Consider the following 21,790-nt stretch of genomic DNA (forward strand, 5'->3'; position numbering starts at 1 on the left):
GGACTCCATGAAAGGAGCCCCCCGCCCCCCCAGGGGAGGTCCATGCCTGAGCGGGGCTGACTACAGCACTGGGTAAGCAGCACTCACCCCTGTTTCCCCCTCCTAGGAGGACAAAGAATCTCGGAGGGGGTCTGCCAGATGTCCTGAAGGGACCTGAGAGGGGGTCAGGGAGGTCTCAGAGGGTCTCAGTTTGGTTACCTCTCCTCTCCCACCTTCTTTGCCTCAGAATGCAGAGCCCAGGGCATCTGTCGTTAACTTAGCCCCTCCCTTTGCCTCCCTGTCCCGCTCCTTCCAGCCAGCAGGCATGGGGCTGGCATGGGCCGGCTTGGCCCTCTCTCTCCTGGCCAGGGGCTGGTGGACAGACAGCAGGTAGGGTGGAGAGAGCACTGAACAAAGAGCCCAGTCCCTCTAGACCACTTGGAGGCGTCAGTGTAACCCTCCGGGTTTTCTCATTCATTTTATTGGAACAGTACTCACGAGGCCCTCCTGAATGCCAGGCGCACCCTACGCACTGAGTAAATATTGTGAAGGAATCACAGAGGACTCATGTGGACCCCTGTCCCCGGGAGCGTCTGGGCCTATGGGACACATGGGGCCAAAGAGTGTGATCCGTAGACAGGCAGGCAAAGCAGGATGCAGTGTGGTTAAAGGGGGGCCTTTGCCCTCAAGGCAGCGAGGAGCCATGGAAGGGCTTGAACCTCGGTTGAAGGGTAACCTGGTCAGATGTGCATCTTAGGAGGATCACTGCGGAGGACTGGGGGGGGGGGCGGGGGATGGTGGGAGAGACAGGCAGCATGGCCCGTCATGTGGCCGATGCCCCCACCAAGCTTCAGCATGATGAGCCCCGAGCCCGGGAGTGGAGAGGGGGAAAGAGATGTGGGAATACTTAGAATGTCAGTTCCAGGAAGAGTGAGACGTGGGGATGGAGAGGGGGGCACCTTGAAGACCCCCTGCTTGTGGCCTGGGGAGGTGTGCAGGGCGGGGCTCCAGTTTAGAAGGATGAAGGCAGAGCGGGGCAGATGGGGGCTGGGCCATGAGCGTGGATGAGGCCGCTCCGGGAGAGAAGGTCCAGAGACGCGCTGTCCCCCTCTGTCTCCGGCCCTCCGGGTCTGGGGTTCGGTGAGCTCCCCGCAAAGAGGCAGCCTTCCCGCTCCTGGCTCAGTGAGTGCCGGTCTGTGCCCTGTCGTGGGGCGAGGCCGCCAGGGGCCGCTGTTACCTCAAGAAGCGCCACATCCTCCCCTGAAACTGAATTTCTAAAAACTACGATTTGGGTAGTGAGGCAGGTAACATTATTGTGATTGGCCAGGGTTTCCACTGGAGGAGACAACTCAGGAGGCGAAGTCACCTACCCAAGACCACGCAATCGGAATTCGGGCGGCATGTCCCTCTCTCCGGGAACGAAGCAGATGGTGGGGTCACAGGATGAGTCAGAGGGGTTGCGTGGAGAAGTCCAGTCTCTACGTCCTTCATGCTTCTCCTGTCATCTCACTCGGGGCCACTGTGGGCTACACGGAGCCAGGTGGTGACCGACTTGGGACTCAAGCCCCTCTCCCCTGGTTAGAGCTGAGTCTCTCTCTCCCACCACCACCGGCCCGCCCAGCTCTGGGAGAGGCGGACAGAGAAGGACAGGGGAGCTGCTAGGGGTGCCCTGGAGCTGGGGTGGGGGGCGCGGGCTGGGCCGCCAGCGCCTGGATGTCCTGCCCACTCGGAGCTCCCGGCAGGTGTTTGCTGCCTCACAGACCACACCCCGGGGCTGAGTTTGGGCCGGGGCACCCCACTGACGGAGGGCACAGACACCCCGCCGCATGCCTGGTGAGCACGCAGGCCCCCGGAGCAGTGGGGCAGGGCTGTGCAGACCACCAGCTCTTGAGGCACACCTGAGTCGGAGTCCTGCAGAGATGCCCAAACGCTCCGAGCCTCAGCTTCTCATCTACGGTGGGACAGTAACACCTCCCCGGCCTGAACCCAGATTGCTCACCTCTGCCTGCCCTGTGCAAGTTCCCAGTGCCTGGTCCTCCCCAGGAGCTCGTGTCTGTCTGTGAAGTGGAGCACTGGGTCAGGGAGGTGGGGCCGCGGATCCTGGCGCCCGACACCTCCCGGGCACCCTCACCCAGGCCTCCTGGCCCACAGGTGCTGTCTGGGAGGGAACGCACGTCTTCACCGGACAGAGAATGCCTCACCGTCCTCTGAAGCGGGTGTGCGAGTTCACTCCCCACCAGCGGGGCACGAGCAGGTCCCATCGCTCCGCAGCCTCTTGGCGCTGTCAGGTGTTTGATTTTTTTCCGGCCGTGAGGCGTGTTCATTTGATACAACTGTGGAATCACAGCCACGCGGATGAAGCTCACGAGCCTCACGCGGAGAAGGAAAAGCCAGGGGCAGAACCTAAATGTTCAAAACCCTGCAAAACAGTGTGTCCTGTGGACGTATGTGCACATGCAGTCAAAGCATTTTTGGAAAGCAAGCAGATGATAAAACTGAAGGAGAGGACAGTGGTCCCCTCTGTGGGGAAGGTCAGAGATACAGGGGGTCGAGAGGTGTGCCACTGTGGGTAATAGAATTATTGATGACGGGGCGCCTGGGGGGCTCAGCTGTTAAGCGTCTGCCTTCGGCTCAGGTCATGATCCCAGGGTCCTGGGATCGAGCCCCGCATCGGGCTCCCTGCTCAGCGGGAAGCCTGCTTCTCCCTCTCCCGCTCCCCCTGCTTGTGTTCCCTCTCTCGCTGTGTCTCTCTCTGTCAAATAAATAAATAAAGTCTTTTTTTTTTTTTTTAAGATTTTATTTATTCCCAGGACCCTGGGATCATGACCTGAGCCGAAGGCAGACGCTTAACGACTGAGCCACCCAGGTGCCCCTAAATAAATAAAGTCTTAAAAAATTAAAAAAAAAAAAAAGAATTCTTGATGACGGAGTGCATGAAGCGTTTGAAAATAAATACAGAGGATGGGTCAAGTTGGGCATCTGGGGGCTCTTGGGTAAAAGGGCCCAGATTTTTCTTCTGTGGGTCCAGGAAACAGGCCTGTGAGGTGGAAGCTGTGTGGCCAGAGGCCAGCCCGGACAGAGGCGACCATCACCTGCTTCTGTCCTGCAACAGGTGTCACCGAGGGAGACAGTGCCCTGTTGTTGGTAGACAGACCAGCCGCCTGCTGCAGGCTGATTCACCTGGGATCTGTCCTGAGGGCCTTGGTGGCTTCCCGTCCAGGGACTCCAACAATCTAGGAATGAACAGCAGTCCATCCTGATCCCAGGCTCTCTCTTCTGCCCTCCCTGGAGAGCTGCAGTTCCTGCCCTGAACTATTGTCAGAATGTTCTCTGGACCAACGCAAGAGGCCTAGAAGTTAACGCAGGCAGAACTTGCTTGCGTTGTGGGACCAACCAGGAGCAGAGTGGGATAAGAGAGGAGGCAGCAGGGGCGCTCCTCCAGCCCCACCCCACCCCACCCCCGGCCCCTGGCCAAGTAGGAGAGGGGCCCCAGGGCCCAACCTGCAGAAGCAACTCCTGTCCAGGGCCAATTTCCCCCGCCCCCCCAGGCTCTGGGAGGCCTGCCCCAGCCTCCCCTCCCAGGGGGAGGCTCCCCTGGGAGCCCTTTGCTGGGCACAGGTCTCTAGATGGTATTAGGTGGAGCCCGGACACCTCCCCCGTCATCTGTGGGATTTGGGGGCCACGCTGTCTCCCTGCTGGGAGTCCAGGGCCGCGGGGGACCGACTAGGAGGCCATGTGAGGGGAAGGCCTTAGAGGCCAGCCCGGTCTGAGGAGCCTGGGTGAATGGCAGAGAAGGAGGGCCTCCGTCGGGGCAGCTCGGGGGGAGGGGGAGGTATATTTATCTTGTGAGCTGCTGGCATTAAAAATAACCGGGGGGCCCCGAGTAACCCAAGCTCCACAGCCCTCTCTGTCAGCGGAGTGGCGCGAGGAGGAAGCAGAGCCTGAGACCCGCAGCCCTGTTTCCACCCCGCCCCCAGCCCGGGGCTCGCAGGGACCAGGCAGGCGGGTGCCCAGCGAGGGAAGGAGGAGGGGAACGGGGAGCCGGGAAAGAACAATGCTGGCTCCCCGCCAGGAGCCCGAGCGGGGGGCTGGGGCAGGCGAGGGGAGGGCCCCGGGGGAGGGCCCCGGGAGAGTGCGGTGGAGAACAGGGGAAGAAAGGTGAGGGAGGTGGGAGCAGCCAGCGTTCCCACCCGGCCGCACCCACACACTCACCTGCCTGGTCCCTGAAGCCACCGGACACCAGAGCCTGTCCTCGGGGTTCTGTCCCCTTGAAGAGCTGACACTGCAGCGGAGGCACTTAGTTAGCCTTGAGGAAGAACTTCCCCCGAGGGATGGGGGCAAAGGGCAGGAGTGAGCCAGAGAGGGCTGTGGAGGGTGAATCTCTCCTCTGGCAAGGCCCCGGGCCCCGGCGGCTGGGCCGTGGCCCACGTTCTTGCCCTGGGACAGGCTGGGGGGGGGGGGTGCCCTCACCTTTCTGCCTATGCAGTTCCACAGTCCCTTGGCTGGTTTCTGCATCAGGAGCTGTGACGACAGAAGGACAATTACAGGAAAGCTTGTCTGAAAAGTTTAGCCTCTGTAGGGCCAGGAGGAGAGGCCGCAGCTGAGCCCCAGGCAGCCTGAGGGTGGCAGAGGCCCCAGGGGCAGGAGGGGGCCCGTCCTCGGTACCCTGTCCCACACAGCGAGCTCCGAGGGCCCCCCCTGGCTCCAGAGCCCAGGCGGCCTGTGGAATGACACGCTGGGCACCTAGCAGGGGGTTGGAGAACATTTCCTCAGTGGCCGGGGGTTGATGAAAGCTGTGTGAGGGATTGCTTTGGCTCCGGCCACCGGAGGGTCTGTGCAGAGCTGAGCTCTGAAAATGTTTGTCAGGGGGATAAATGCTGCCCGTCTGAGAAGGGCCTGGCCTGCCCTGGCTCCTGCCTTTGTAGGCACCCCTGAAAACAGCAATACCTTCCCCCTGTGTCACCCAGGTCAGGGAGGCCCCCAGGCTTCCTGATGCTCAGACGCATCCCTTGGGTGGGCTGAGATGGATGGGGGCTGGGTGTCCGACACCCATGCTGGGCCCGGGGACGGTGGCTCTCCCTCCCCAGGCCGCTCTGGGCTGAGCCCAGGATACCCTTGCCTTTCGGCTCCTGCTGAAACCTTAGCTTATAATCCCCCACCTGAGACCGAAGGGCCCCGGAACCTGTCCTGGCCTCATAATCTGTGGCCCAGAAGGAGAAGAGAGGGGCCCGGCGAGGAGCACCTGCTTGCCCCACTGCAGGGTGAGAGACAGAAAACAGACCACAGGGAGACGAAGAGTTCTCTCCACCCTGAAGAACCCACTGCCCTCACTGGAGAGCAAGAGGGTGTGGAGGGGCCCAGCTGACACCTGCTGGGACTGAGCTGGTTTGTACTGGACCCAAGCAGCCCCCTTTTGTGGGACCAGTGATTTCCCTGCTGCCTGAGCCACCCCCCAAACAGGCCACACCCCTTTCTGGTCCCCAGTTTCCTCTCAGACAAAGGAGAGGCATGATCCCTGAGGGCCCTTCCTTCTGGGACTCTGTTCTCTGCTTCTAGAATTCCCAGCTTCTAAGATTCCACCTCGGGCGGCAGGAGGGAGGGCTGGTTGCTGAGGACCGTGCAGCCGTCTGCTCCGGCTTGAGTCACCAGCTTGAATCCCAGCCTGGCTTGACACACCTGCTCACCTCCGGGGGTGGGGATGGGAGCTCAGACCTGAGTCCTGTCTCCTCCAGAGGCCCCCAGGTCTCCCCGGCCTTCCTCCCTGCCTTCTGATCTCCCACGCCCCCCCCTCCCCCCCGCAAACAGCCGGCCGGTGCCCTGGGGGCAGTTGGGAGAGGTTGGCTAAGCCTGTGAAAGGTTGGCAGAGGCGCTAGGAGTGATCTGAGGTTTGTGGGGCGCTGGGCAGGGGCAGAGGTTAGGCAGACGTTTAAGGAGGGGGCAGAAGAATGGAGGAGATGGCCTTTGAAAGTCCCTTCCCGTTGGCGGAGTTGGGGGACGAGAAAGGGACCAGAATGTCCTGGGATTGAGTGATGGTTCAGGAGGAGACCATGGGCTGGGGTTAAGTGGGGTCAACCCTGTCTCACCCTGCCCCCTTCCGTGCCAGTGACTGGGCCAGGGGCTGACCCTGCTGGGGGGAGCGATTGTCAGGGCCCTGCGGGGAGCCTGGGGGAAGGGGGCGGGGAGGAGGAGTGGGGCCCACCCTGCCCCATACAAGGCTGCTCGGAGGAGACGTCTCCCTGGAGGGGAAGGAGGCTGGGAAAGGGGGTGGCAGAGACCCCGGCGGCCCTGGCCGGGGGCGGGGGTGCTGTCCGCCTGCCAGGTTCCTGCCGCTGCCTGGGAAGCGCCCAGCCCAGCCCAGAGATCCTTATCCAGCACAAGCACAGAACTGGTTTCTCGACTGGCAGCGCCAAGGAGGGCAGGGACAGGAAGAAACCAAGAGGTCAGGAGGGCAGCAGGCCTGCAGGAGAGGGGGGAGCGCCCGCCCAGGGGACCCCTGCCCTCGCTAGAACCAGTCTCACCCAGCTCTGCTGGGGGCCTCGCTGGTGGGGGCACAGACACTGCACCTTACTCACACCGATTCCATTTCTGCAGAGACCAAAGGGCAGCCCAGGCCCCCACTGTCCTTCTGCCTGCCCCCCATCTTTCCCAGGTGTGGCGGGCCCAGCCAGGGGAAATACCTGGTTGGACTCAGCTCCTCCCCCGCCCTTTCCTACCCCCCCCAACACTCCAAGGCCCCTGAGGTCACTGGGGGAGGGGCAGGGGAGCCAACAGGCATGGGGGGGGCCCGGGGGACCTCGGAGCCTGCTTCCTTTCATCCCCCTCCACAAAGGGCCTGGCCGCCCCGGTGCCATCCATCTTGCGCCTGCGGCGGTCCTTAGGCGGCCCTTTGTCGGGACCTGGGGTCAGAGGGCCTGACCAGCACGCTCCCCTCCTCTGACTCCCACTCCTGGGGCCCTCAGTACCCTGCCCTCCCCACCGGATTCCCCCTCCTCCCTGACCCCTGCGTCCTCTCGGCCAGGCCTCTCCCTCTCCTCAGCACCCTCAGGGGTTCCGGCGTTCGGCCCATCCTGCCCAGCCTCCCCCGTGGGTTCCTGCAACTTGGCTCTTCTTGCCACACATGGGCAGGGAGCTGCCTTTGGGTCCTGGGGGCCTCCTCGGCACCTGGGGCCCTGGTTCCCGCAGGCTTGGTTCTCCTCGGTCTGGCTGTGCCCTGACTCTTGGTTTTGACGTTGCTAGGTCAATCTCAGCCCCATGCTCCTGTCTCTTGCAGAGAGAGAGAGAGAGAGAGAGAGAGAGAGAGAGTGTGTGTGTGTGTGTGTGTACCTCCATTTCCCTAAGATGTTGGTGCAGGCTGTCCCAGTGCGGGTCAGGGCCCCCGCTGTGCGCGGCAGCCACCCTACCCCAGGGCAGCGTCCCACACCCCCCTCCCTTGCCCCTGCCTTCCTGCCTTCTCTGGCCCTCCCAGCGGCCCTCGGTTCAGGACCAGAGGAGGCTCGGTGGCCCGGGCCCTCTGCTGCCCCCTCTGTGGTTGAACTCTGAGAAGCCTGACTGGAGAGAAGGTTCTGCCCACAGAATTTTGGGGCTGCAAGCAGGGGATAGGGGCTCCTGTGCATTTCTTCTAAAAGCACTGCTGGGCAATGAAGGCCCAGGTAACGGAAGACGGCCTTCGGGGTGGGAGGGGAAGCTGGAGGGACTTTCTCACGGGTAGGGCCAGGCTGGGCCAGATGGGTGAGGCGGCCCCTCCCTGATCCCATCTCCTGGGTCCAGGGCTGTAACTTCCCTGTCATCTCAGGCTGGAGGGCGGGGAGTACAGAAGCAGAGCCAGGGGGAGGGCCTCACCCTTACAGGAGCCCCAGTCTGATGGGGGAGACCCTGCACCAAACCTCCAGGAGCCCCCAGTCTGATGGGGGAGACCCCGCCCCTGTCCTCCAGGATTTCTTGGGAAACAGACACATCCCTCTTCTCTCTTCTCAGCAACTTGATTCTAGAAAGAGACAAACTGGTCAGAAAAACAAGAGCAGATGCTCCAGCCACAAAGGCATGAGAAGGGGCAGGGAGAGCTCGAGTAAAGGTCTTCCAGGGTGGGCATGGGAGTCAAGCTAAGGTGGGAAGGGTGGGCTGGGGAGTCAGCAGATTGGATGGGCAACCGCGGGAGCTGAGGTCAGGGATGGGGTGGGAGGGGAGGAGGTGATCAGAACAGAGATGGAGCCAGGCCTCAGGCTGAGGAGTTAGGACGCTTCTGGATTCAAACAAACAAAACTGGCATCCAGAAAGCCCAGATTTATTTCTCTGTTTCTGAAAACAGCCCCCCCCCAGGACCAGAGCCAGAGAGCCACCCAGGACACCCCCCTTTCTCTCATCCCTCCTTCCTGCCTCCTGCCTCACCTGGTCTTCCCCGTCCCTGACTTTCCGCCCTCTGCTCAGGCCCCTCCTGGCCGCTTGCTGGCTCCATCCCCCCTCACCCGCTTTTCTCCATTCATCTTCACCTGACAGCCAGAGGGGACTCCTAAAGCACATGTGGGATGCCGCCCCCTTTAAATCCTTCAGTGGCTTGTCGTTTCTCTTGGAAGCAAATAAGAAATATGGACTGTGGCCCTCAGGCCCTTCAGGTTCTGCACATCCTGGCCCCTAAAGGCCCCCGCTGCCCTGCACTCCAGTCCCCAGACCTTGGACAGCCCCAAACTGCCCTTGGGGCCTTCACCCTGTGGTTCTCCCTGCCTAGAGTACCTTCCCCTCTGCTTCACCCCACTGCGTCCATCAAGCCCCCTGAAGTTCTTTGTCCTCCCAAACACCTGTTCTCCTAACATGGCTGCCCGCCCCCAGCCTAAGCGAGGTCTCCCCTGGTGTTCTCTCCCTCCCTCTGCCCCCTTTCCCTCCAATGCCTGCATGGGATGCACTCAGGAATTGAGGGGTGCATTTATGGTTTCATCACCTCTTCCCACTAAAGGGCTGTGCCCTCCCGCAGGCCCCAGGAGGGCAGGGAATCTTGCCCATGGGATGCATTTCTGCGTTCCCAGCACCCAGCACGGTGCCCAGCTCCCAGGAGACTCCCGGGAAACAGTAGTTGGCTACACCCATGAAAGGGCCCCCCATCTCCCCCACCCCACACTCAGAGAGGGGACCGGCTTGCCCCGGGACTCTTTACACTGTCCCCCCACTCCTTGGCCCTGACCCTCTGCCCTCAGCTGCAGCACGTGGCCTCCCTGGGGCAGGAGCCGGACGCCTGGCCCCAGGGCACCCCGGTCTCACAGGGAGAGGAGGCTCACCTGCCACACACAGGCCGTGAAGCCCAGTGGCTGTCAGCACTGCCGGTGGGAGAGGCCGCTTCGGGCTAGGTGAGAAGCCAAGCTCTGGAGAAGCACTGGGTGCCCCTGGGCGAGCAGGTGGCATGCGCAGGGGAGGAGCTCATGCAGGAAGGGCTAGGGGCCACGTCTGGAGTGGCCGCTAATACCGGTCTGCACGGTAGTCTGCACGAAAAGAGGGGCTGCAGCTAAGGTGAGTTTTGTTTTGTCTTATTGTTTCTGAACAGGGCCCTGACCTAATACAGCTTTTTTCTGAAGGACCACCCCCCTCCTGCCCCCTGGCAGCATCTTGGAGGGTGGGTCAGAGGGGTTAGACCTTGGCTTTGTGGGAGCTTACTATTGCTAAGGGCTATGTACTTAAGGAGATTTATTTAACTGCTACAGTGCCTTTGCGAGGTGGACGTTCTATATGGTTGCTGGATTATAGATGAGAAATCTGAGACAGCAACTCTTCTCACAGCGGAAGTGCTCCTTCCCAAGCCCCGGGGCTCTGCCCCACCCCTCCCTCCGCTGGGGCCCGGCGCCCTGTCCACAGCAAGTGGGCCAGAGGACAGTCATGTGACCCCGCAGAACCAAACCCCTTCTGGCACGAAGGTATGGACCCCGGGAGAGAGTATCTCCTTCTGGGGGACCCCAAGCTGGAAGCACGTGAGCTTGGGGCATCTGAAGTCAGTTTTCCGTGAGGTAGGGAGGAGTTCCGTTTGACAGGGTTGAATGTGGGCAGTGCACAAAGGAAAGAGAAATGAGCAGGACGGTGGGCAGGGAAGCCACCGGCCTCCTTGGCTGGGTCTGGCTGGCCCCCACGGACACTCCCCAGCACACAAGCCATTAGATGACAGAACGAAGGCTCGGAGAAACTGAGTAGCTTGTCGAAGGTCACGGAACGAGCACGTGAGAGAACCAGGGCAGGAACCTCTCTTCCCACACTTGCGCTCACTTGCCCGACAGAGCCATGAAGACGGACGAGCAGGCCAGGCAGACCAGTTACAAGGTGCTGTGGTATGAGACCAGGTGGGCCAGGAGAAGGCCCGGAGGAGGGCCCTGGCCTGCGGAAGGAGGGCAGGCACTGGAGATGACCGTGGAGCTTGGGAAGACGCAGTGGAGCCTTGACCTGAGCGTGGAGGCGTGGGAAGGTCGGGGGGAAGCTGGCAGAAGGGGTATGTAGGTCTCAAGGCCAAGATAGTCGTGTGTCTCAGAACCAGAGGGCGGGCAGGAACAGAGTCTCATCAGGAGACCCGGGCGGGAGCGAGGCCAGCCCGTGGGCATCGGTGAGCTCATCTGGAACCCTGTGGGAGGCCAAGGCCAGGCCTGGGGTTGCCCACGGATTGGAGTTGGAGGAGAGAAGGAACCACTGGAGGAAAGTGTGGGAGAAGGTGGGAGTCAGCTCCTCGGAGCCCGGCGCCCCTGCTGAGAAGTCCAGGACTAGCCTTGGCAGCCAGGGCGGTGCAGGAGGCTGCAGGCGTGGGCAGTGGGGGTGAGGGGAAGGCCCCTCCCTCCCTGTGGCCCAACTGTCCTGCTGTGGACACACTTGCTTCCCACACCATGCTTCAGAGGCAAAGTGGAACTCAGACAACTCATCTGTCCCCTTCCCAAGGAGTCAGAGACAGGTTGTATTTTTTTAAACATTTTAATAAAATTAACCAATAAATATTCTACACTGTGTCAGCTACAGGGACAAAGAGCGGAAGCCAGAGGGCCGTCTTTCCCACTGGGGCCCTCAGGTCCCCTCCCAGAAAGAGAGGCTGTGCTCTGGGCTGGTTCAGGACTGCTGGCTGGGGAGGGGGAGTGATTCTGGAAAGGGTGATCTGGGCTCTTGCCATCCAACCCGAGCCCGGCTGGAGGCATCCCAGCATCCCCAGAAGTGAGGGGTGAGGAGCGGAGTGAGGGAAGAGCTAGCCTAGAAGGAATGGGGGAGGGGCAGTGAGGCAGGGAGCGTGGAAGGGTGGCCTAGGGGGCTCTGGCAGCTCTGGGACCCACAGCTGCTCACTCTCGGACATAGACCCTGGTGCACACGATATCATCCGCCGTCATGGTCTGGAACGACACAAGTCAGAAGTCATCATTAACCCGGAAGGCTCGTGGTCCCTGTGGCTTCGGAGACCAAACCTACTTCTAGATTCAGGACCAACAGGCAGGAGCTGGTCCCCACATGCCCTGGTGTCACAGGAAGGAGGATGGCGATAGAGCCCCAGGGCTCTGTCCTCCACCCTCCTCCCCAGGCCAGGAGGGTGCTCGCCCAGAGGAATGCTGGGCCTCTCGGTGTGCATCCGCTCCACGCGGAGGACCAGGTCCTGGTCACAGAGTGGCACTGTCCGGCCCAGCAGCCCCCTCGGGAGGCGGGGGACCAGTCCAGTTGATCTTGAACCTCCTGCGCCCTGGAGTGTCCCAGAAAACCCCTGAATGCGGCGCTGGGCTGGTAGGAGGAAGGACTTACCAGGACCAGCTCCCCGTCATTGGTCAGCTCCCTGGTCCAGGAGGTCTTGGGGCCCTCTCCCTTCAGAAGCCTCTGCTCGCAGACCATTTTGTTCTCACTCTCCCAGTTCACCAGGCTCTGCAAGAGAGAGGCCACATGAGCGGGGCCCCGCAGCAGCGAGAGAGGGGGACTTTCTCCGAGAATCCAGGAAAAGACTGGAAAATGGCCGGGCAATGGACGCCGTGACCCCGAGGGGACTCACCTTACAGGGCCTGCCGTCCACAGTCTGCTCCTCAAACTCTTCTCCGATCTTGAAGTTAATCTCCGTGGTGCGCACCGTGGTGGAGGTTTTGATGTAGAAAGTATCTCCCTCCTGTTTGATCTCCACGGCCGGCTTGGACGCTGCAGCAACGGCAATCTTCCTCAGCATCACATTCACCCCTGCAGGGAGAGCAGGGAGGCTCGCCTTCAAGGGCGCTCCGGGCCCCTGCCTCACCCCTCCCCAGGGCCCAGCTTGGGCAAAGCAGCAGCAACCCAGCGGGGGCCCACCTTGCTGACCAGTAGGCCTGGACCCCAGCGTTCTCGGGGGCAGCCTCTCCCCACTCCCCTCACCCAGCAGGCATCCTCACCTTGGCCCAGTTCACCTCATTTGTGGCCCTTTCTCCACCCTGCTTGCGACCCTCTGCGGGGGTGGACCCGTCAGAGTCACGGTGTCTTCACCCCAGGCCAAGAGCAGGCCAGACCCTCCCCGGCCAGCCCTCACCACTCCCATCCCGGAAGTTAGGGCTCGTTCTGCTTTCTGCCTTATGCACCTCCCCTGTCTGGTGCTACCTCGACCTTCCTTTACCCCATCACCGTCCCTCTCCCCAGCGAGGAGCAGGGACTCTCAGCAGGTGATGAGCTGGGGTGCTGTTCCCCTCTACAGAATGGCCCCAGCCTGGGGAAGCCAGAGGCTCTGCAGGAAGATCCACTGGACCCTGACGTCCATCTGGCTCAGCCTCCCTTGCAGGCCAGGTGACCCTGGGCAAATGGGTGGCGCGTGTGGGACTCAGAAACACAGCGCTAGGCACACCTCTTCTTATAGCTGCTATTATTTTTACTGGGAAAAGGAAATCAAAGAAAAAGCCAGAGCTGAGGCTCAAAGTTCCCTGCATCAGACCCTTGCTTGCCCGGCCTCCTGGCGGGCTCCCGTGCCCTTCTCCCCTCAAGGGACAGACAGGGACCCCATCCCCCCCGCCAGTATGTTCCCTACTCTAGGATCACCCCGAACTCAGGTGGTCAGGTCTTGTTCAGGCTCTGTGGATTCAGAGTCCCTGGGCCTGTGCCCCACATCCTTCCCCAAACTAGGCCCCTCTGAGCTTCCCAGTCATGAGGAAGGGTGGGAAGCCAGGAGAGGAAGAAGACAAGCAGGCAGGAAGGTCTTTCTGGCCGGGGCCAGGTCTAAGCATCAGCAGCCCACTTTCACCTGCCTGGTGCCCCACCTCCCGCAACTGGAGCAGAGACCCTCAGGGAAGCAATGGGTGGGGGTGAGGGGGCCAAGCAGGGCTGGGTCAGGCAAGAGGACTCCCTGGCCCTGGCCCTCCTCCAGACCTGGGTTCCTAGAGAAACAAATCCTCTTTTCCCTTGGCACTGAAACAGACTCACTCTGTTCCAGAAAGAAGGGAGCGGGAGAGCAGGAGGACACCCCCAGCAGCACCAGGAACCCCCTTCTGGGCTGTTGATCTCCTGGGTCCAGGGAGAGGTTCTCAGATCCAGTGGTCTTGGCAGAGCAGACACACCCCACCCCATCCTCCCCTAGAAGTCCATCTGATACTGCCTAACTTTTTCATCTTTCCTGTTACAGGAGCAGAACCTGCTCATGCACCCTGCCTACCACAGTGGGTGGGACAGGTATTTCCCAAACACCTGAGCATTCCTCACCAGGAGAGGGATACTCGACTTGGGCAGAGGGGGCAAGGAGGGGCCGAGGTTCGTGCAGGGGCAGGGCTGGGTTCCAAGGAGATGCCACTCCAGCCAGGGCTGTTTGTCTAATGGGTCTGTTTTTAATCTGCCCCCAGCAGGGCCTGAGGAGGGCACGTGGCTCGGAGAGACCCCGCAGGGAGGACAAACAGACCAAAGACAGACAGACAACAGGACTGGGCTTTGGCTCTTATTCTCCAGCTGGGCCTGTGGGTGTGCCAGGCCACCTCCTGCTTCATCCACTGGGGAGAGGGGCCAGAATCCAGAGGTGGGGAGGGAATGGCATCTAGGCTTTCCGAAGGGAAAATGTTTTGGCGTTTAACTGCAGCAAGGGCAGAGAGGGAAAGACAGGGCTTGAAGAAATCTTGTGGTTAGACGAAAGAACTAATGGCAAGGAATATGGAAACACAGCATTCCAGACCCTTCCCAGGTCCAGACTCAATCCTACACCCCACCCTGCACAAGGTGTGCCTCCCGCCTCCCCCCACTCAAGGGGGAGTCACCGCGTTCAGTCCAGAAATCCAGGGCTGCCGGGCTCCTGGGGGGAGGGGCGTGCTTCCCGATTGCTGAGGCCCTTAACTCACCTCCCTCTCTTCCCAGAGCCCCTCCCGGCAGTGCCACTCTCTACCCCTGCCCGCACACCAGAGGGCACACCGAGTTGGGAAAGGGAGTTAGAGGAGGTTTAACTTTCCCCCACCTTTAACCAACACACCTGGCTGGGCTGCAGCAGGTCTGGGGTGGGGGGGGGAGACAACTGGGATTTTCGGAAATGGGGGGTTGGGGTTTCACACGAAACCATTTGTTGAAATCTAAGAAAGTGATAATTATCCAGAGCGACTGAGGGCTTTGGAGCTGCCCGCTGTAGGAAAATATTTGTGTCACAGATGGAGGGTGGGGGCACAGCACGGAAAGTGCTAAACGGGGAGGGAAGGGGCAACCGTGAGAGCCGGGGTGGCGGATCACCTGGCGGGTGGAGCCGGGCGCATGGGGGTAAGGAACGTGCCCCGAGCTGGGCTACTGGCTGTCGGGGTGGGGGCAAACAGGGTGGAACGGCTCCGAGGGGCTGGCTGAGTAAGGACCCAGGACCCCAGCCTGGGTGCCGGGTTTGCAGCTTCTGAACCGCCCAGAGCTCCCGGCCCCACCCCCAGGGATACCGACCTCGTGCTTCTGGTTTCTACTTGGTTCACAGGCTGGTCACTGCAGGAACTGGCATGGGGGGCACGCCCCGCTGGAGAAAGGATCTAAACGTCCGAGCCCCGAGCCCCCCATGCAAGCGTTCGGCCCCTTTCCTTGGGGATGCAGACACCCAACCTCCCGCGCCTTGACCCCCACCCTGCTTTCTTTCTCCTGCGGGAGGACTCCGGTGCCGCCCTTGGCTCCCCGGGAGCTCGAAAATCTCCTTACCCAGCACTTTGAGCAAATCCTCGAAGTTTTCCGATCGGATGATCTTCCAGTTGCCGGAGAAGTTGGGCATGATGGAGGCGCGAGTGGCGATCCCCTTAGATGCTTTGGGTGGAGCACTGGACGCTGAGTCTTTTAGTCAAAAGAGATGTCGCGGTCGCCTTCGCCTGGTCGTGGGACTCAGGACAGGACACGTCTCAGGACAACCCCGGAGCTGGCTTGGGCTCCCGCGCGGGCAGCTTTATACCCTGAGCGGGGCCCGCCCCTGCCCAAGAGAAAGAGAGAGAGAGAGAGGGAGAGAGAGAGAGAGATGGCCCCGCCTCCCGCCCCGCCCCCCACCCCACCTGGGGGGCCCTGAGCCCCCGTTCCGCCGCCTCTGGATCTGCCCCCCCGTGGGCGGGTCCGGGGCTAGCGGGGGGCCGAGGCAGCTGGCTCCCGCGCGAGGGGTGGCTGGGGAGGCGACACGGGGCGAGCGCTCGGATTGGGCTCTCCGCCGAGAGGAGGGGGCGCCGGGCCCGGGGCGCAGATACTCAGGTCTCACGTCCCCAGGGTCACGGCTGGCTTGGTCCCCGCCGCTCCCCAACCTGACTCGGTGCGTTCGACTCCTTGGCGCCGGACACCCGGCGACACTACCAGCGGGCGAACCCCGCTCCGAGCCGGCGCTAGGGAAGAGGCGGGCGGCCGGGCTCGGCTCCACCGAGCCCTGAACTGGGTCCAGCGTGACCGCCCCGAGCTCAGAGAGCGGCCGGGGAGACCCGGGGTGGCTGGGCCAGGCACCCAAGTGGGGCAACGGCGCCCCCTGCTGGAGAGGCTCGAGGGGGTGGGAGGGAGCGGCCCCCCTACCCGCGCCCGCCTCCCCGGGATTCAGGGCTGCCGCAGTGCCGGGGGACTCAGGACGTTGGCGCGGAGAGACTCCTTCCTCTTAATGAGCTGGGCGGTCATCGAAGGGTTAAGCAGGAGCCCCGGGCGCGAGGCTGGGGCGGGGGGCAGAGGTCACTGCCAATCACTTGACACGAGCTCTTCATTAAGGCGCTTTCTCCGTCGCCTGGCTCCCCGAACCCCCAGGGGATCGCAGCAGGCGGCAGGGAGGGGAGGCGGGGACGGACGCCTGGAGCCCCGGCGCGCCGCGCTGCCACCCAGGTTGGAGGGAGACTGGGTGCCCCGGGAAGGGGTGGAGCGGGGTCTCGGGTGTCACCATCCCGCGCCATCCAACGGGCGGAAGGAGCGGGCCGCCCCGCCGCCAGCGGCTTCGAAGCGGGAGATCAAAGGAGGGGGCAGGGCCCAGCTCCCCGCCAAGACCCCTGTGGGGAGGGCTGGGAGCCTGAAACCCAGAGGTCAAGCGGGGAGCCCCGGAGACTGGCCGGGAGATCCGAGGCCAACCGGGCCCGGCGTAGCTCACGGTTGCTGCGGCCCAGCGGCCCTCGGCGAAGGCGTGCACGTGGCCCCGCTGCCTGCACCGCCCCCCCACCCCCCCACCGCCGCCCGGGACTGCGCTCCCAGCTCCTCGCAAGGCGGGCAGGAAAAACCCCACATCTGGTCCTAGCGCTGGCCCCTCCCCGCCAGCGTGGCCGCGGGAGGGGCAGAGGACAGGCTCACTGAGGTCCTGAACCCTTTTCGTTAGAGCCCTGGAACGGTCTAGCGGGCTGGGGGCATTGGCTGGGGAGGCGTCGGAAGAACAGAGCCAAAGCAGAGGGGCTGGAGGCTTCACCAAAGACTGGAGAAGGCTGGAGCCTCTGCGCTGTAAAGAGGGAAATCTCTGAATAATGCATGTATTGAAACAGGAAAGCAGCTCGGGTGCCCCTGAGCGGGAAGGAGGGAGGTGCTATGATAGAAGGGACTCGATGCCCCACCACCACCACCACCGCAGGGGGAGGCGATCACCTGTCAGGTTTGCAGAAGGGAGCTGGATGCTTCAGCCTGGCTTTAGGGTTCAGGATTTGTGTGGGAGGGCTTATCTGGGGGTGGGGGTGGCCTGGGCTTTTGGAAGTAGGAGGGCAGCAGGTCGGAGCTCTTCGAGGAAGGGCAGACAAAAGCAGAGGTGGGGGAGGTGGTAGAGGGAAGGGGGTGGCCCCTGGGGGGGGTGCTTGCAGCCCACCCCGTGTTCCTCCCCCAGGGGGAGGCTCTCGCTGCTGTAGGTAAAGGGAGGGGGATTAGGTTCTGACAGTGAAATCGGGCTCCTAGCCAAAGGGATGAGGAGAGGCTTGGGGGGAGGACCATGGCAGGAACTCTGGCACCCCTCCTTCCGCCTCACTGCCCCCATCTCTTCCACCAGGTCAACCTGCCCACCTCCTTCTCCACACCAGCCCTCTTGAGCCCCCAGCCTGAAGGGTCCAGTCCTTGGCTCAGTGGGTATCTTTCCTACTGCAAAAGAGAAGGGCCAGCCCAGGCCCTCTCCCCTGCAAGCCTGGTGACTCAGGATGTTAAAACCTCACCCAAAAGACGGTCATCAGGAGGCCAGACCTACAGGAGCAGAGGGGGGATGTGGTCTGGCTGAGGATCCTGGGGAGGCTGGAAGGGGGGCTCCCTGGGGTGGGGGCGGGGAGGTCTGGGCCCACTCCCCTCTTCCACTTCCTCACTCCCCCCCACTGGCCTGGCGGCCAGAAGTTCCAAAGAGACAAGTAAGACAAAGGGAAGTGGAGCCGGGAGGGGAATTTTTTCCAGATGTGAGTGTTTGTGGCTTGGCAGCTCTGGGCCTGAGCTCCAGCCCCTGCACCCCAGCCCTGGCTGAGGGAGGTGGGTAGAGGGTCTGGAGCAGGGTGCGGGGAAGCAGGTCTCAGCTTCCAGAAGCCCTGTCTGCCCACCAGAGCACAGGGCAGGCAAGTGGAGGGGGCTTAGGGAAGATGCAGGGGAAGGGGGTTGGGGGGTTGGGGGACACGGTGGGTGGGAGAGGACTGGGGGATGGGAAAGCAGGCTAACCGTGGGGGATGGGGCAGCCTAGGCGCAGGGAGCAGGCCTGGAGCCGGGCGACCGGGAGGGGCTTAGCCCCTGTCAGTCACCTGGTCACAAACAACTGGCTTTAATTTCCCCCGCCAGGATCGATGAGAAGGAATTTCCTAGTGTCGCTGGCCTTTTCATTAGGACCAAACCTGACGCAGGTCAGCCCGGGGCAACCCATTCTCCCTTTCCAGGAACCTTGGTCATACCCCTGTCGGGGGCTCCCGCAGGAATTTGGGGGGAAAGGTGCAGAGTTGGTTGCTCTGGGGGAGCAGAGGCAGAGTGGGGGTGGGGTAGGGAGGAAACAGGCCTGAGAGCTAGGCAAGGAAACTTCTGGGGCTTTGTTCCCATGGTAGTGAGGCTAAGAGGAAAGTGGCTGGCTTTGCAGCAGGAGGAATGGAGGTGGGCACGCTTCTGGCTGGGTGGAGGAGCATCAGCATGAATGCATGCGGATGTGTGCACGATGGAGGGGTGGGGGGGCTGGGAGAGAGGAGCTGCCCCTACCCCTCTCTGCCACTCCCCTGAGGATGGGGCAGGAGGGACCACCCGCCCAGCTGGGGATGGAGAGAGTGGGAGAGTCACGAACCCCTCCCCCTCCCCCCCAACAGGGACAAGGAGATTCTCTGGCCAAGTTCAGCACTTGGAGAAGCGCCTCACCCCAAGCAGTGTTATTGCATCTGCTGGGTCACAGAGTTTGCTGGCTGGGAGTCCTGCAGAAATTAAATCCAGGTGAGGCTGGACACTGGGTCTCTGCCACTCAGCAGAGGGGCAACAGAACAGGCAGAAGTTCTGCCGGGGCAGGGGGCGGGTCTGAGAGTAGAATAAAGGAGCTAGGAGTGCCTGGGGCGGGACAGTGGTGTCCCCTGGTCCCCAAGCCCTCAGGATCCCATGCGGGGCGCAGTGTGAACTCAAGCATCCTGCCTCCTGGTCTGGTCTGACCCTCAGTACAGAGGGGAATGTTCCATTCTTGTCTGTCTGCCTAGGCTCAAGGACCCAGCCCTTTTCAAATCTGGTTAAGGCCTGGTCTGGATTCTTCCCACATCAGATTGCTGTTAGAGCAGGGAATAGGGCTTCCCGCCGGCTGGGAGACCAGGTCAGAGACCTGGAAAGCAGGCAGAGTCCCTCCAAGCTAGGGAGGGTGAAGGCAGGGAATCCTGAGTGACTCGAAGGGTGCAGCTGGACCGGAAAGAAGGGGGTGGCTGGGACCTCCAGGGCCAGCCCCAGGCCTCGGTGAAGGAGGCAGGGGTGGCCGGGCAGTAGAAGCTCGGGTGGGAGGAAGGCTGCCGGCTCCAGGAGAAATCACAGAGCAGGCCAGGGTCTTTGCAGCACCCAGGCAGCCAGGCGGCTGGCTCCTCTGTTGTTCTTGGCTCTGCTACCTGGTTCCCAGCTGCCAACGCTCTCCTCGGGGCTGGGCCGGGCATGCCGAGCTGGGCAGGCGGGAGGGACGAGGTGTGGACGCACTGGCTGAGGACGTGTCCAGACTGAGTCTTGGCCCCCGAGAGAGGCCCCTGGCTCTGCTGGCCTCTTCAGGGGGCAGCATGGGGGGGGGGGCGGGCAGCCGTGGAAGCACCTGGAGACCCTGCCCACGGGCAGCCGGCACACTGTTCTTGCTCTTTGACCCCGGGGTGCTTGCTCCTCTGTCCCCCTGCCTTGGTTCCAGCGCCCGGACTGGTGTTCCCTGCTGGCCTGGCAGAGGGCACTGTCTCTTGTCCCGCCAACCCTACGGCCTGTCTCCCTAGCCTGCTGCAGGGACAGGCACCAACATCTGGCTCCCTTACTCTGGAGTCCTGCTTTCTAGAGAACCTCCGAGGTAGAGGCGGGAATCCAGTGTGGCTGGCATTGTTGATGGCAAGGGCCAGCATCTGAAGCTGGACGGGCGTGGCCCTGATCCTGGCCAGCCCTGGCCCCCATTTCCCCTCCTGAAGGACTCCCCCTCCCCCCGCCCCCAGGGCAGCACTGCTGGATGGAGAAGTCAGGCAGCACCGTGACCTGCAGTTAAACTCCTCTTGGCTTTTATGAGCCAGTGACTGGGGCCAGACCCCTCTGCCATTCCCACCCCCTGCCCTGCTCTGGTCCCTTAACCCCTGGCAGCCCAGGGCAGGAAAGGGATGGCCGGACAAGTTTGGCAGGCTGAACACCTGGGTTTGCAGGGTACCTGGGGACAGTGGCCAGCCCTGGAAAAGAGGGACAGCCTGCAACCGAGCCCAGGACCTGTTCTGGGGAGCCCAAACCATCTCCCAGATGCCTCCTCTCCTGCTCCCTGAGGACGGGAAACTGAAGAAAAGCCAGCGGTCCAGGGAATCCCTCTCCCCATTGAGATGATCTGGGGTTTCTGGCAGAAGACAGAAGTCAGCAGGGCTGCAGACTGGGTGGGTGCTCTGCTCCCTCTCCGGCCTGAAGTGCAGAGGGTGGGCCACCGGGCCAGAGAAGTGGACTCTGGGATTGAAGAGGAAAGGGGCAGGGGGGAGGGGAGAAGGGCAAGGTTCCCAGAGAAGAGACGGGGGGGTCTGAGGTACTGGATAAGGCTAGAACGAGGGCACTGGACTCATGGTCCCTGGGAGCAGGGGCAGGATAACAGGAGCGGATGGCTCAACCTCAGGAAGGAGGTCAGTCAGCTTAGGGAGGAGTCCTCCTCCAGGCTCCTCGGTGCTCCCAGTGCAGCACGCCTCCAGACCATGATACCCAGCCATCTAGGCCCCCGCCTGGCTTCAGGGAGGAGGCCAGAGCCCCTGTTAGGCTCCCCCAACCCCAGGGCCTTCCTGCTGCAGACCAGGCCCCAGCTCCCTGTCCCTTAGGGCCAGTGGGCCAGACTCCCTAGAGACAGACCCAGGGGTGCAGGGGATTTGAGCCGAGTGAGGGAGGGCCTCAGAAGCCTGGGTTCGGGTCCCTGCCCCCACACCCCCATCTGCAGTGGGCAGGGAATTAGGGGAGACAAGAGTTCAGGGTCAGGCCCCTTGGCAGGCTAGAGCCTTGTCCTTCCAGTGACCCTCCCCTCCCATCCCTGCCCCTCCTTAGAGCCAGCTAGAGAGATAGGTGGGGGTGGCAGGGGAGGCCCCAGACTGACCTAGCCCTAATGGCTTTCCCTGGGTAGCACGAACAAAATGGGAAAAAGATGTGTGAGGTGGGAAGCTCTGATTTCCTTTCTCCTGCGGGCGCCGGCTCTGGAAAATGTTAGCTGTCAAAGAGAGACTGAACAGTCTCCGGCTGCCCCCGGCCCACCCCGTCCGCCAGGGGCCCCCGGCCTGCCCGGATTCCCAGAGGGCCCGGGGCTGGAGCCTGAAAATCTCGGCCAGGCTGCCCTGCCGAAGCCCCACCTGCCCTGCCTGCATCTCCTCCACCAACCTGGGGCATCGAGTGGCAGGGTGAGCCTGGCTTCCTCCCAAGGCCCTGGCTGCCCAAGCCGCCTGCCTGGGACCAACTTGGCGGGACATCCAAGGGGGAGTTTTGGCACTCAGGGATCCGCAGGGGCACGTCCCTGTCCCTGGGGGATCAAAGCAGCCAGCCAGGGTCTCCTGGATTTCGGAGTCTCCTGCCTCCTAAAGCCCCGAGCTCTGGGACTGTCAGCCTCAGCATTCCAGGTCTCCAGATGAGCTGGACTTCTGGTGGGCCTGTCTTCCCGCTGAGCTCGCAGGCACGGGCCCAGAGAGGGAGCCAGCCTGGGTCCTGGACACTCGCAGGCCTTTCTCGCTGCTTGTGGGTAGTGTGGTCTCTGTGGGCCAAATCCCCTCTTTTGAGCTCCCAGACCTCCTGGGGATAGGCCTCCAGGCCTCCAGGCCTCCAGGAGAGCCCAGAGGAGGCACTC

General features: G+C 62.5%; 1 protein-coding gene across 1 annotated transcript; it reads right to left on the minus strand.

The window, feature by feature from the left end:
- Positions 1-10,928: 10,928 nt before the first annotated feature.
- CRABP2 (cellular retinoic acid binding protein 2) lies at positions 10,929-15,336 on the minus strand. Its single transcript, XM_028090351.2, has 4 exons — positions 15,058-15,336; positions 11,957-12,135; positions 11,716-11,832; positions 10,929-11,315 (listed from the first exon to the last, which is right to left on the minus strand). Exons 1-4 carry the CDS (start codon positions 15,125-15,127, stop codon positions 11,265-11,267), a joined length of 417 nt encoding a protein of 138 aa, XP_027946152.1. The 5' UTR covers positions 15,128-15,336; the 3' UTR covers positions 10,929-11,264.
- Positions 15,337-21,790: the final 6,454 nt, after the last annotated feature.

The sequence above is a fragment of the Eumetopias jubatus genome, unplaced genomic scaffold, assembly GCF_037043125.1.
Source record: "Eumetopias jubatus isolate StellerSeaLion01/CBP00866 unplaced genomic scaffold, mEumJub1_p1.0 scaffold_12, whole genome shotgun sequence".
Lineage (NCBI taxonomy): Eukaryota > Metazoa > Chordata > Mammalia > Carnivora > Otariidae > Eumetopias > Eumetopias jubatus.